The sequence below is a fragment of the Lissotriton vulgaris genome, chromosome 2_1, assembly GCF_964263255.1.
Source record: "Lissotriton vulgaris chromosome 2_1, aLisVul1.2, whole genome shotgun sequence".
In the NCBI taxonomy this organism is placed as follows: domain Eukaryota; kingdom Metazoa; phylum Chordata; class Amphibia; order Caudata; family Salamandridae; genus Lissotriton; species Lissotriton vulgaris.
Window position 1 is genome coordinate 829700082 of NC_141687.1, and position 15843 is coordinate 829715924.

Genomic DNA, 15843 nt, shown 5'->3' on the forward strand with positions numbered 1-15843 from the left:
CTGCTTGTGATCTGCTAGAGAGAAAGGAGGTAAGCAGCTCCCTTGCGCTGGATCGGATGCCCAAACGTCCGACACGGTCAATCAAGATGGAATGATTGACCGTGTCGAAGGCCGCCGATAGATCCAGCATTATGAGAATGGCTGTCCCACCTTGATCCCTGATGGTTCTAATATCATCTGCAGCTTTGATAAGGGCCGTCTCCGTGCCATGGAGCTTTCGAAAGCCAAACTGCGTATCATCCAACAGCTTGTTTTGCTCAAGATAGTCCGCTAACTGGATGTTCATTGCCTTTTCGAGCACTTTGGATAGGTAATGGAGACTGGCTATGGGCCTATAGTTTTTTAACTGCTCCTTATCTAATTATGTTTTTTTAAGGAGCGGTTTTAAAAGGGTGGTTTTTAACATGTTCGGGTATATCCCAGACCCAAGAATCACATTACAAACTTGCGTGATAAGCATGCTGATTGTGTCAAGAACCGGTAAATAGACTCTGGGAGGACAGGGATCCAGAACCGATCCTGATTTTATAGACACCATGAGGTCCCTGATTTGTTCCTCCTGCAGTGCCTCAAATTGATCTAACGTACAGGTGGGGGCGTGATATGAGTAGCTGGGGATGCAATATTATAAGTGGAAAACTCAGAGTAGATGTCATGGACTTTGGTGAAGAAGAAGTTAGCCAAGGAGTCACAGAGAGCCTGCGATGGAATGGGGGCTGTATCTGTGAACTTCCCGGCCAGATGTTTTACTACTTCAAACAACTGTTTGCTGGAGTTTTTGGCTGAGTCGATTTGATTTCCAAAATACTTTTTCTTGGTCTCTAGAATCATTTTTTTATAGGTTAGTTGTGTTTCCTTATAGCATGTTTTGCTAACTAGATCATAGGACCTTCGCCAGTGTCTTTCCTGTCTACGATATTCTTGCTTTTGCCTCCTAGGTTCTTTTGTGAACCATGGGGAAGATGGTGCCTTTCTATTCCTAGAGATAGTTTTAAGTGGGACTAATAAGTTAATCGCGTTATCTATCCAGTCTATAAACTGTTTAGCGGCTAAATTTGGATACATGGATATGGTAGGGCGGGACTTGATCAACAAGTCAGTAAGGGCTACATTGTCTATGTCCCTCCAAACCCTGAAAGGCTCCTGAGTTAAATAGGCTGGTTTAGTTGGAGGCATAATGAGAGTTGGAAGGGCACAGAGAATGACAGAGTGATCGGACCAAGTGAGCGGTAAAATATCCAAGATGGTTAGGCCTTGTATGTTAGTAAAAATGCCATCCAGCGTATGGCCGGCCTCGTGTGTGGGGGCATTAACCCGTTGAACCAGCCCCAAGCTTTCCAAAACTCCATTTAGTGCTTGGGAATCAGCATTGTCCTGCTTTTCTAAGTGAAAATTCAAGTCTCCCAATACAATAAAAGAGTCCTCAGTCACCAAAGATTCGATAAGCGAATGAAGATTAGCCAGGAACGTAGATCGAGAACCCGGCGGTCTATACATGAGGACCCCCTTAAGATTATATGAGGGTGTAACATTAATAGAGAATTGAAATGCTTCAAAACATTTGGACAGAATCGGAAATAATCTGACGTAGAATTGATTCCGCGTAACAACCGCTAAACCGCCTCCTTTTTTTCCCTGTCTGTCGAGTCGATGAGCCGTATATCCCGAAGGTATAGCAACCACCAGATCAGGGTCGGATTCAGCATCCATCCATGTTTCAGTTATAAATAACATATCCATTTTTTTATCTAGTATTAAATCATGGATTTCCTGTCTGTGTTTGCCCAGAGATCTAACATTAATAAGTGCAATGATTATTTTACTAGTATTGTTATTATTACAGGAGATGGCGCGCACTTTGCCGTTAATAAACGGCAGAGAGGAGGCACAGCTGGGACAGGTAGAGATAACCGATTGAGCAATATGCTCGGGATTATAGCGTGGGCAGCTGTTACATGGAGCTGTCCTTAGATGTAAAAGATCCCTACCAGAATAATACCTCTGGTCAGCATTGCTGTTTAGGCCAGGGGTCATGGCCCTCGGCCCGGTCCAGGCGCGGATGGGCGCAGACGGGCTTGCCTTTGGCGCGCCGCCGGTGCGCCCGCTGCGCCCGCCCGCTGCGCGGTCGGGATGATGTTGTCCTTAAATCCAGTATGGAGGAGGGCGGGATGTGGCCAGCAACTCGACCGCCACCCTTTCCCATCTATCGAAGCAAAAGTCACACGAGGCTGAGTCTGTGGTCTACATAAGAACGTATGAAGGGGATGAGATTCAGCATGTTTAGACTCCGGCGCGGTGTGCGACATGAATTGAGTGGAATACAACCAATAAAACATGAATTGCACATGTGCAAACCTGTAATATAGATCTACATCTGGCGCGGCCAGACCACCTTGCTCAAAAGGTGGGGTAAGAATCCCCATGCTGTTCTGGGCTGCTTGCCAGTCATTGTCAATGTCACCAAGCACAACCTCATTTTCTGCCTAAAACTACCTGTAAGTGGGAGTGGGCATGGGAGATTAGGAAATAAATAAAGAAATTTAGGCAGAATAATCATTTTGGCAATCTCCTCGCCATGGACAGTGGGTGGTGTGACCATACGGCCACCCTTCTCTCCATCAAGTGTCCATAATTAAACTTCCATATTCTGACTCAGCCAGATGCCCAAATATTTAACTAGTTCTACCGCCCAGTGGAGGGGAAACTCTGAGGAGAGCCCCTTGTTTGCCTCTGTAAGCGGAAAGACCACAGACTTAGCCCAATTAATAGAGATTCCAGAAAGCCCCCCTAAGCAAGTGAACTCCCTGATTAGTTCGTCCAAATTTCTGTCTGGATGCTTGACATAAAGAGTGACATTGTCAACATACATGGAGACTAACACCATGCAGGGGTGAAGGTGAGACCACACCAAGCATGATGCTGTCTTAGCCGCAGAGCCAAGGGATCCATGGTGATGGCAAAAAAGTAAAGGGTAGAGGGGGCACCCCTGTCGAAGTTCCCTTAGAAACTCGAAATGGGTGGAAGCCACTCCATTGATACGAAGTCGTGCCATAGGGATCGCATAAAGAAGACCAATCAGTAGGAGAAACGTGGAGCTGAATCACAATCGCTCCAACAAGGTGAACAAATACGTCCACTTGAGAGAATCAAAAGCCTTGGCGGCATCAAGGAAAATTGCTGTGCCGTCAATCGAGGGCTCTATCTCTTGGAGGAGTGCAAAAAAGGTGTGCAAATTATGCGTGTTGGCTCTGCCCAAAACGAAGCACAATTGATCTGGGCACACTATAGTGGAAAGCAAGCTCCATACAACCCTCCCACCCAGACTGAAACCTTATAATGCAGCCAAGAAGAATAGCAGAGCAAGGATGATGGAAAAAGATCAAGGAAGTAAACGCAACATGTGAAAAAAAGCAACATGTGAAACTTCCCCAACGGCCTCTCCCCCGCCCCCGACAGCCCTTCATTCAGACTGAGTATTAAACCACCCACTGCAGCCATAGACCCTGAAGGCTAATAAAGTTGAAAAATAAGGAAATCATCACAAGGGGGAACACCAGTCACCCAGTGCTTCCCAGCCAATGAAGACTGGGTGGCCGGAACAGGTAAGAATGTCACACCCATTGAGCAGAAGCCAATCAAAAGCTCCCCATTTTAGGACGCATTCAGGAGATGTGTTAGACCAGTACCAGAAGGAGAATCTCCCACCGTGTCCGTCCGGTGAAGCGTGACATGCCCCGGAGGCACCATAGATTGTACAATTTCAACTATTATATTTAGTCATTATCAATTGTGCAACCAGTTTCATCATTGCCTGGGATGTGATCAGATGCAGTCTTGGCTAGTGGTAGGCGCGTGTGAAATTTACAGTCTTACCGGCGTGGAAGATGCGCAGCTTTGCAGGATAAAGCAGGGAGTACTTGGCCTCAGTTGTTTGAAAGGCTACATTTCACAGGGATGAACTGCAGCCACACAGCTTGAATAGTGTGCGTGAAATCTGGGGAAAATGGTATAGTTTTCCCTTTATAGGGCATGGAGTGCTGCTCTCTGGCAAGCCTGAGGATCATGTCCCTATCCCTATAACTCAAGAGCCGGGCAATGATGAGGCATGCAGGGGCTCCAGGAGGAGACCTCAGTCCCAGCAATCTGTGTGCCCGCTCAACTATGCACACTGTGAACAGCGACTCCCCAAACAGATACTTCAGCATCTCCTACACATAGTCCTCAATTCGCTGCATAGCCATAGACTCTGGAAACCCCATAAATCTAATTTTAATTCTCCTCGATCTGGCCTCTAACTGAAGCAGCTTCTCTCTCATAGTGTTGCCATCATGTTCCACCGTGGGCGTGCGTTGTTCCAGTTGGCTGGTTTAATCATCCTGAGTGGACACCTTCTCTTTCAGGCGGTCAAGTCTATCAGACGGAGAGTCTATTTTGTTGTCAATGACTGTAAGGGACTTGTTGAGGTCTCTAAACATGGCCCTTATGTCAGGCTCCGATGAAGGATCTCCTCCCGCCACACAGTCTGCGTGCAACTCTTCCCTCATGACCTCAGTTCCCCCATGGGGCCTATGCTGCTCAAAAGACAGTTTAGTCTGACTGGCATCCATTTTACCCATATTGGTACAGTGTAGGAAGGCCAACCAGGAGAAAAACAACTACCCACAGGAGCAAAGCCCAAGCAGGGGCCGAAATCCGCACCAGCCCTTGTGGGGTCAACAAAGTCCATGCCTGGGGGCAGTCTTCAGACAATGGCTGGCTCTCACTCCAGCCAATACGCCCTCCAGAGTGAACCCGCCTGTCTCTCTGTACCAAGCTCCCTCAGGATGTAGACTTTCAGGCCTCAACCCTCCTCCAACACCACTCTGCGCCAGCCTGTGCTCCAGTAACGATTCCTCTCCAGGCCAAGGTCCACATACACATTAGATCAAATTCAGGGCCCCAGGGGAGCGTAGACCACTTGCAAGTCAAGAAAACCAGTCCTCTGGGGACCCAGCACTTAGGCCCCTAACTCTTCAGCATCTCCAGCAGCCCGCCACACCAGCAACACTTACACATAGTCCCTGCTCCTCAACGGCCTTCAGAGGGAGCCATCCACAAAGGCCCAGCCCACACCAGCCATGAGCAGGCTCACATTGGGGTCACCACATGTCTCCACTGATGGCAGACAGCTCACCGTCGTTCCCGGTCAGCTCGCAATCGGGCCCAGTCTGCTCTCACCATCCAGGCCACCACAGCACACTGCAGCAGCCCCTGCAGAGCCTAGCAATGCCGCACTATTCACTGCGCACTACAAGGCCCCACAGGCAGTCCAGCTCTGCCCTCCTCCAGGCCCGGTCCTGGATCCCAAGGTGCCAGCCGCAACGCCTTACGGGCCCAGTGCCCACAGCAATCCTTCACAGGGCACATCTTTGCTGCTCTCAGGTGTCACTGGGCAAATCGCCCGCTGCCTCAGTGAGCTCCGCCTCCTCAGTGGGCCTCCTCCTTCCACCGCAACCGCCTCTATTTCGGCCAGCCATACTGTGTTGTCCCCGGCACCCTGCAGGCCCTCGTAGGCAGTCTAGCTCCCAACTCCACCGGGTTACAACTCACCACACGTCAAGACTTCAGTCACTCCACATGCTCGTCTAGCTTCACTTGCAATAGAGGCAGCCTCCCCTTTCCTCTGCTACCTCTGATCCTCCCGATGGCCACAGATAAACGCTAAATAAGCGCCCAGGCCCAGAGATTTTCACCAGGTGGTGGCCATCTTGCAGCCAGGCTCTCTGGCCCCCCTCCCAAACTACTGCAAGTATTGTTGATGAGAGGATATCAACTGTTGATTACAGGATGGTGAGGGAGAGCTGCAGACTCCCGAAATTAAATAATACACCAGCCACCTCTGCAACCTCCCATACTTTTCCACCCATTAAGATGTTTCAGATGTCTGGTAGAAAATGAAGGAGGAATGATTGGGTAGTGTGAGGAGGGAGTGTTACAAGGTGCTGGCTTCTTTGTGTGAATAAAACCACAAGCTGCATCTGGAGCACCACAGCTCTCCCAAGCATAACCTTTCAACACATCCTCTGATCAGTACTAATAAAGCATTCTGTGCTCATGTCATTCTCTCCAGCACTACCTACAAGCAAGCTACCAAATGGGGAACATCAGGATATTACTACAGTTTAAACATGTGGTCGATCACCTGTAGGTGACTAAAATGCAACCACTTAATTCACCCGCGCCCTCACAATTTCCAAATGCTTGATACAAAGTGGTGGCTTTTATTTGGTTCTTTAAAAACTTTGGGTTCTAGGGTCCGATTTTCTCCACTACTCCATTGTTGCACCTTCCAAGCTCTGATCTTCATCTCCTTTTCAACAATGTCAAGGTTGAGCTCAACCTTACTGTAACTGATCTCTTTTCATACTCTTTGCGAACACCACCGCAGCACCTCCAAATTCCACCGCACTTCTGAGTTGCCACGGTTTGGCTCGTGCTGCCTTCTATGCCCCCTCAACGCCATTCCACAGCTCTTCGGCTTATCACAACTATCACATGCTGTTAAATGGAGGCTACATTGTTTCAGTCGTCGGTTGAGATGTAAGGTAGCATATGAAGAGTGGCGTAGCAAGCTACAGTGTACACTGCCGGAATAAATTCAACTGATGCATCCGCAACATAGTAATCAAAATAATACAATCTCAGGATACAGCATCTGGGGAGGAATAATTATCTTGGGGCTGCCCACCATATTCCTTTGCTAGAGAAGTGTATCAATTGTCAGACGCTGATGAGGATCAGTGACTTGTTTGTATCATGTCTTGTATGAAACCAAAAATATACAATTAGCTGGATTTATGAGAAGCCAGCTAAGAGCTGAATCCACATCAAAAAAGCATTTAAAAATCCCTATGATAGACATAGAGAGTGAATTGAAGGCTTCTACAAATCCATCTGAGACGTCAAACCAAAAGATGCACTAGCACAGTTGCCTCTCACCCAAAACCTTTTTCTAGCAAAAAGAAAGGGTTCTGATGAAACAATGTCAGTTGATGAGTAGTTGGAGGAAGAGTATTGGGAGGTGATGTGGAGGTTGTGGTGTGTTAACATATACTCCTCTCTGATACTGTACTTGCAGTGACAGGCTGTGTAGCTGTATGTACCTCATGAGCAGTGTATTCTAATATGCATCCTAGGTGATGTGAAACCCACTGTATATCTTTGTATGTCCTGCAGGGTACTCACGTGTGCATCGCTGGAACTGTGGCTGTGGGTCCTGTCATGTGATGTATGGTGGGTGGGAATCCTCCAGTCTGTCCCATGGGGTTTGATGGCATCATGGAAGGCCACATGGGGTAGCCACCAAAGGAAGGCATTGCAGCAGGACCTGGTGGAGCCCCAGGAGGGGTGTAGTGGTGGTGGTGATGAACAGACGACGGCCGTGGCTTCTCTGCTCTCACTACTACTGGAGCTGCATAGTGGGCATCCTAAGAAATACAAGATACATATCAGAAAAGGGCTTTAGTGGACTGATTATTCCAAGGCATACTAGTGGACTGGTGAGACCCTAATACTACCCAGCAAATAGCCTATAACACCACATGATAGGCCCTGGCAATAAACAGGACAAGACCTAATATGATACTGAAAGCAGAAGTACCTCTCCTGAAAAGAAGGTCCCTTGGTACTTCATAGGAGAATCTATTGTTGCAAAGGAAAAGCCCTGGCACTGTGAAATGGGAATCATGTTTGGTAAAGAGGAGGCCCTATAACTGTGGCACCACAGAAGGAGCTCCAAACTGTACATGAAGTGTGTCCCATCGCTACACTTAAGCAGAACTAGTTTTTTTTGGTGGAAATATTTGTATTAAGTTTTGCAACACATCTCAAAAAACCAATGCATAGAAGAACATAGTAAGCGGCAGGCTGAATGCAGAGACAAAGCAGTGAAAATTGGATTACTTGTTATAGTATCGAAAAAGGCATAGTGAACAGCAAGAATAGCTACACCATACCCAGCGGAAGGGAGATACCCCCAAATAAGAGGGTCCGGAGAGCCCACAAGAGAGAAACATGTAAACCATAAGAGCAGCCGGGTCAGACCATCCCCCGTACATGCATCATTCACACATTTCAGTAATTCTCACAGCAGGGGTGAATAAGGAGAGCAGGGGGACAAAGAGAGACAAGTGCCACTACAGAGAGCCAGCCGGGGCTGGGCTCAGCGCACCAGTATCCGAGCCTGACATGGAGCCCCCAGAAAAAGATTCCGCTTTAATTACCCAGCCTTCCTGTTCAACACTAAGGAAGGTTAATAAAATGGCATCCAATGCTGGAAGTATTGTTGTAAATGAATCTAGTGTAATTTTTCCCGATTCATGCCCTTATATAGGTATAGATTGTTCGATCCTTATATAGGCATAGAAATCATTACCATATTTAGACTGAGCTTATGCAGCCCAAATACGGCATGGCTACTTCCACTAAATTCCAAGAATCAACAAAGATTTTTTAGAGAAACCCGTCTTCTGCAGCTAGGGACTTCCCCTTGCCTGAATACTAATTTATCTAGGAAATCATGGACTTTTCGAAGAACTGATTTGATGACGTTATTAAGTCCAATCACACGTCAAACTTGGCACCTTCAAAGTATAAATATGCCTAGATTTGCCCAGACAAACACACAGTGGTTTGGAGCAGATCGACTTACTACTTGCCCGACGCCCTGCAGCAGCAAGTGCTGAAGGAAGCCGACCCTCCAGCTGAAGCACTGAGAGACGCTGTCTTTTCTCCTGCCGAGAAATCCAGCTCCAGTGTTTCCAGGCATCCCTTGCGGGTTGCTGGGAAATCGAGTCCTGAGATAGAGATACAAGAACTCCTTAATTCTAAACCAAGGTACAGAACTGATTAGACCCTTAGAGAATTTTTGGACAGACTCTTGGCAGAGAAAAACTAAACTTAAGCTACTCCTCACTTACTTCTTCCATTGTACTAGACTTAGGTTAGGTACACCGGGGTAGGCGTATTTTAGAAGCACCAGTTGAGTACTTTTAGTCATTATTTTATCACTGTATGTATTTGATATGTTTTAGGCAATTTATGGCTTAGAAACCATATCATGCTTTTACAGTACTACTTTATAATACTTTTCGTATTATATGCCTTGTACTTTATAACCAGTATTACGATTGTAGCAGTACATTTCTTATGCTTGATAAAGACGACTGTTCAATAAATACTTTTTATTGAAAACGCCGTCTCTCTATTTTCTCAGCACCTCTGGTGAAACGAAGCATGCACGATTGACTGAGTAAAATAGTTATCTATTGTTTCCGCGACTCTAGAGATTGATTTCTTCTTCTTGGGAAACAAAGTTGTCATGTTGATGCGGTTATCAGAAACTAATCCCTTCTTGTGAATTCGAGAAAGTTTCTAGTGACCTCTGTGCTAGCTGGCACTCACAATTAAGTCTAATATATACAATAGAGACCTAGTCGACCTCTGTCCTACGTCTAAACTATAGTATATGTTATTCCAATGCGCAAAGCCTATTGGGAATATAGGAACTACACTACAGTATCGGCACACTTCAATGCCTCTCCCTCTCCCCCGCCCCAGTTTCCTCTTGGCAGATCACCTCGCTCTCGCACTTTGCGCACTTCGTAAACTCTAACCACCAAAAGTAGACATCAGGACCCTGAGAAGACTTCCAATTCTAGGTCAATTGCCTGAGGGCAAGCATGAAATCCAGATGGCGAAACCTATCAGTAACCTTTTTTGGCCACCAAGCGTTCATGGAGGCCCAGCAAGCACAGTGAGGGACCAAAAGGAAATTCTATATTTGAGGCCCCCCTGCTCCATGTGGAGGACTGTCGTCCAATAGGGTGTTAAAAGCAGGCAAGCCAACCATGTGGAAAAAGCCCACATCTTCAACTGCGCAGTGGGGGCATTCTGAAGTCGCGGCAGGGAATATGGCATAGATACGTCTAGGAGGGTCAAATAGGGGCGATGTAAGTAAAAGAATTTGGTCAATTTGAAACTGCAATTATTAGACATCCTAAAACTAGATTCCAGTATCTTTCTCTAAGAGGAATCAGAGAGAGGCATCTCGAAGGATGTCTCCTAGGATAACAGGAGGGTCGTGAGTGTCTGCCGCGCCCCCTCCAATAAAGCTCTATAAAGCAATGTGACTGCCTTTGTTCGACCCCAGATAAGAAAGAGATGGCACAGGCAATATGTTCTGGAGGTTCAGCAACCCTGGCATCCAACCCCTGTATCTTTCGTTTGAGGACACCATGGAGTAAGAAGTGGCCCGCCGGGATATCATAAGACTCCCGAAGATCTGAGAATGGACATAATCACCACCCCCTCCAAAAAAAGAAGATCACCCAGGACATCAATCCCGGTATCCTGCCACTCACTGAGACCCGGTCAACCCCCGGGCCACACCAAGGCCTAATCGCCAAAAGAGGAAGCTCACAGAAGTACGGTGTTGGCTATGAGTCCACCGTAAAGCATAGGCCCAAACATAGCGTGAGGCCTAATCTGGATATTCAAGGTCCACACTCTAGAAGCAGGCGTTGGTCTCAGTATGAAACCCAGAAGGCAATCCCTGGAGGGAGAACCACACTCTGTACTCCCCATGCCCTCCCAGAGCAAGGCCCGTCAGAGTGCCACCCATTGTAGTTGTCCCCCCAAGTAGTATAATTTAAAGTTGGGAGCTGCTAGGCCCCCGTGAGCCACAGGCAAACACAACTTCCAGAAAGTAACCCAATGAAGTGAAGTACCCCATTAAAGCAAGAGCAGCAGTCCATCGAGCTCCTGAAAGAATCTTTGGGGCAATTCCAACAGGAGTGCCACAAACAGATAAAGTAGGCAGGGCAAGATGAGTGATGCTGCCCAGTCAATGCCCACCCGAAGTTTCCTTCATACAGAAAGTCTGGGGAGCAGTAAACAGCCACTCTCAAGGTACCACACTGTATCTGGCTCCCACCGCAACTTTGGCGCCAAAGGGAAAGGACCTCGCTCAGGGCCATCTCCCCTCAAGGGGTAGACGCATGACTTGTCCCAACTGACCTCAAGTCCAGAGGCAACCCTAAAGTCTGATAATGCTAATACTGCCCCCGGGAGGTCTGTGTCCCTGCCCCTAAGAGACAGCAACATATCATCTGCATATAGAGAGAGATATATGAAGTAACAGGCAACGCTCAGGCCCTGATAATGGAGTTTCCGGAAAACGGCTTCAAGACCAACACAAGTAATAAAGGCGAATGGGGGCAACCCTGCAGAGTACCCCCTCAACCGCAAAAGCATCTGATATCAGAGCACCAGTACGGATCCTGGCCAAATGGCCAGTGTAAAGAAGCTTCGTCCACTTGTCGAGGGGTAGACCCATGTCCATCTTATGTATAGTAGTATATAGGAAGTCCCAGCGAGCGTGTCAAATGCCTTCCTAATGTCCACGGAGATAACTAATGCCTCAGGGGGAAGTACTCTAATGCTAGAAATAATTGTCAGATGTTAGGCATAGTGCTACGTGCTAGAAGGAAGCCTGTTTAATCCGGATGGATTAAGATATACATATAAGGGAGCAACCGAGTCGCCAATATTTAGCAAAGAGAAGAGAGGGGTGTGGGGGCGGTAAGAATTAAGAAGAAGACGGTCCTTCTCTTTCTCAGGGAGTGACACAACCGCAGTTTCCCGCAACAAGGGCAGGAGTTGTCCACGCTGTCTCGAGTCATTGAAAAGCGCAGCTAGTCTAGGCATGAGATCTAACACACGGGCCGTGTAAAATACCCCTTGATCCCATCATTGCTCCCTCAACTTCCTGTTCTGTGATCGCCCCGTCCAATTAAATATTAAGGTGGAGGAGCTTTTAAACAGTGAAAAATGAAAAATAAAATGATAATAACAAAGGTCATTATTTTATTTTTCCTCCTTTACTTCATGCAGCTGAGCCAAGGACAGGGCTGTCCATTCCAGCACGTAGACACAGCTGCAGGAAGGAGGAGGAGTGGTGGCACTGCTTGATTCAAGTGCGCATGATAGTTTGGCTGGCTGTGAAAGGCCAGCCAAACACTCATGAGCACTACGATCTCTTCAACGAGCTGTGACTTACAGCCCGGTGGAGAACTAGCGAAGGGTCATACTCCTAGACCCTTATTGAGTGCCAAACTAGGGCATCACACCAATCATGGCACTGCTCTCATGCTGGGTAGTACCAGCAAGAGAGCAGCATCTGGATTGCCATAGGGGATCCTGTGGCATGCCGGGAGTTGAGGTTGAGGAGCAGAGGCCAGAAGAGCACCAATGCTGGAGAAGGCAGATAAGGAGGTCTTTAAGTGGGCCAGGTCTCACCGGGTCTGAGCACAGGCAGTTTTTTTCAGGGGGCCTCGAGACGGGTCTCTTTCGGGCTCTGTTTTGTGCCCTGGCACAAGCGTTCTGGTTTTTTTCCGTACTGCAGTGCCAGCAGGCACGTCGATGTGCACCCGCTCACCCTGCTCACTTCTCACTAGTGGAGAAGTTACGGCAGGACGTCATGCCAGGTGAGCGTTGTAGGGGAAGGGAAATCATTCATTTTCTCTCTGGATTTCCCTTCTCTTTCAGAAACACAGGAGCAGCATCATTGTCGTGGTGTCACCAGGGCTTTAAGTGGAAGCTTTTTCAATATATACAAGCCATAGTTGCTGCTTATTTATCTTATGCTACGACTTGTAGGTATGATGCAACTTGTTATATATGGTTGCAATGACAGAAATAGCAAAATACAAGTCGGGCAGCACACCATGCTAAGCTCAGATTTTTAGCTTATGATTTTTTAAACCACGTCCTTAATTACATTGGCCACGCCCCTCTGAGAGACCCACAGTTTTTTCATCCCACTTAAAGCCCTGCAGCAAGCATTATTTTTTGTAATTCATTTTCTCCGCGCTGTTCCCCTCACTGCCCACCCACGCCCCCCCGCCCCCCCGCGGCCCTCCCTGCACAGCTTCACCACTTAAATGCCATAGCAGCCGCCACTGCTCGAAAGCTGAGGAATTTATCGGTCATACACTAAGAGAGAGCTCCGGAATCATTGATTAGGTGAGGAAGAACAGGAGCTGACGTCGGAGCGCACAGAGGCACCTAATATGGTCCGATGGCATCACATGTAGGAGAGGCGTTACAGTATGTGATGCCACCTAGTGGAGCTGGAGAGTTCTTGCTGGGGAAAACGTTTTCAAGAACAGTCTGAAGCCTGAAGGGACTATTCATGAGGTGAAGAATTTGCAGCAAGATGTATCCATCAGAATCCCTTTTCTAAAACAGTGGCCAGTTTCATATTGATTGAAAATCTGAATGATATCCTGCTCAAGCACCCTCATAACTGCCCCTGCAGTCTAATCTCATACCTGCTGGGTGTGCTGGGGGGAAGGTGATCCCGGAGCAGCAGCCGGCGAGAAAGCCATTGGTGGTAAAGCTTTCAGCATCATGTTCTGCATTATAATCTGGTGCATCTGGGCGTTCTGCATTAACATCATCTCTACCATGTCTGTAAAAGAAATAAGAAAGACACCCAATTCATCAGAAACTTATTGATTGAGCTGAAACACTGAAACCAAAACCATCATTCCCAATGTCTACAGCAATGGAAGACGTGGATATCAAACATCACCAGTAGAAATGAACACGTCAATTATTGATTGAGAAAACAACCAGTGTCAGGAATCAGCACACTAGTCAGAGAATAAATATATTAATCAATGAATAGTATGGAAAAGAGGGCTTAGTGTCACCGACAAAAACATCGAAAGAAAATACAGTGAACGTCCATGATTTCCAATGAGCATATCAATCGGTAATACTGAGGCCACCCATCAGTATAAGCAAAGCACACATCACATTGAGATAAAGAGAGCAGTCTTCATTAGTGAGATACAAACACACAAAGCAATAAAAGAAAAAAGCTTCCACCTTAGGAGGAGGTAAATCTGATTGGAGGGCTGTGAAAGGGTGATATGGTTCAGACAAGTACCCCTGTGTCAAGTACCCTCTGAGTAGGACCCAGAGAACAAAGTATGTGACAACACAATTCAAAATACATATATAATTGAGTAAAACTCGTTTAAAGAAACGTTACTATGGTTATTTGATTTAAAAAAAAAACACATATATTTTTCAACATACCTAAGTTAAGGGGCCATCATGCTTTTAGTTCCAAAGTATGTGACAACACAATTAAAAATACATATATAATCGAGTACACCGTGTGAGAAGTTGGCCTGGCATATGCTGTCAACTATTCTAATGGGCACCTTGTACCAGTCCAAACGACCCTTATTGATGGTAGGTTTAAAGACAACCTATTTAGAAAGCTATCCAGAGTGGTAGCCTTGGAGAGCAGCCTTCAGGCTCAGTCTTGAATGAATGTAAAGCAGCTTGTTTTACCAGTCTATATTCTCATGAATGACCAAATGAAAGGAAACGTAAAGGACCTTGCAGGCGCAAGGTGGATAACCTGAGCACTCCTGTGTGCTAAAGAAAGCAAATGTATTCAAGGTAGTGTGAATGTTCAAAGTTTTAATCACTTTGTGGCATTATACGAACAATTCAAAAGGTGTCCATGTTGAAGAAATAAAGTTTGAGAATATATTACACAATGTTTTCCAAATATTCCAAAAAATGATTCATGACGTCATACTGGTTAAGAATAGTCCAAATCCCCAATGCTTTTCGAGCGGGATGCTCTTCATCAGGGGGTTAAGTTCTGTGGAAGCGAAGGAAAAAAGGGGTAGATGAGTCAGGAACCGATTGTTTTGAAAGAGGGTAAAAGAATGAAAGGCTGAGATCAAAAAGTGGTAACAGAAGCTAAAGCGAATCGCAGGAGGAATGAAAGTGCAGGTTTGAAAAGCAGAGTTAGAAGCTCGACGGAATTTCCAAAAGTAAACACTGAATGGTGAAAAATAGAAAACTCACCCGGTATGCGTTACGTGAAAATAACTAAGGAATGAGTGAAAAGGATCGGTACAAGTGGTATCTAGGGTGGAGTACGGAACCGAATACCAGAGTCGTGGGAGGGTCTGGGAGGTGGTTACACCTTCCTGTGACAGGAAATCTATTGTCCAGGCCTCCCCTGCCCGAGTTTCGTCCAGCAGCAGGAGGTCAAAATCATGTCTATGGCTGCAGCATCCATTTTGTGATGCTGGGGCTCTTTTAAACTATTACTGATTAGGTTAGTGTGTACATGTCTTCTCCCTCTAGAAGGGTGGAATTCTACCCCAGCCGACAGGACTGGCAGGGTGTAGGATTCCAAAGTGTTTGACACCAAACACGACATGTTTCATGCAGCCATTCTAAAGTTAACATTAACCGCGAGGTTATAATGCACTTAAGAGTATATGGTCTGGCTGCATCACAGAACAGCATCAGAGAATAGATTCCAAAAGCTGCAGAGGGGTCCTGCTCATGCATGGCCACCCTCTCACACATAACCAAGCACTCTACCTTCAGGATTGTTAAGGCCAGCCGTAGGAGTGACTTATAGGTTTATATGTGTCAGTGATTAAAGGTAGATCTAGGTAACCTACATCTTAGTAAGGGATGCATGCACCAGGGGTGGCCTAATACATGCTTCAGCCCATGGTAGGCCTCTGGGGTACCTATGCCCTTAGTACCTAAGGTACCATATACTAGGGACTCACATGGGTAACCCAGTAACCAATCTGGAGTGTACCTAATGTACATGCAATCAATTTAGAGAGGAAGCAAATAGGCTGGGGTCCTGGTTAGCAGGGCCACAGCCAGACTAAAGTCGAAAAACAGTGAAACACCAGCAAAAAGTGGTGTAACCATAGTAAGCAGAACCTACTCTCCTACACCCCGCTT

General features: G+C 46.7%; 1 protein-coding gene across 1 annotated transcript in view; it reads right to left on the reverse strand.

The window, feature by feature from the left end:
* C2_1H21orf58 (chromosome 2_1 C21orf58 homolog) overlaps positions 1-15843 on the reverse strand; it is a 113682-nt gene that overhangs the window by 35084 nt on the left and 62755 nt on the right. The window contains exons 6-7 of the mRNA XM_086958710.1: positions 13371-13510; positions 7225-7466 (exon numbers count right to left, since the gene is read on the reverse strand). Of these exons, the coding sequence (XP_086814836.1) occupies positions 7225-7466; positions 13371-13510 (382 nt within the window). The remainder of the gene's footprint in view (positions 1-7224; positions 7467-13370; positions 13511-15843) is intronic.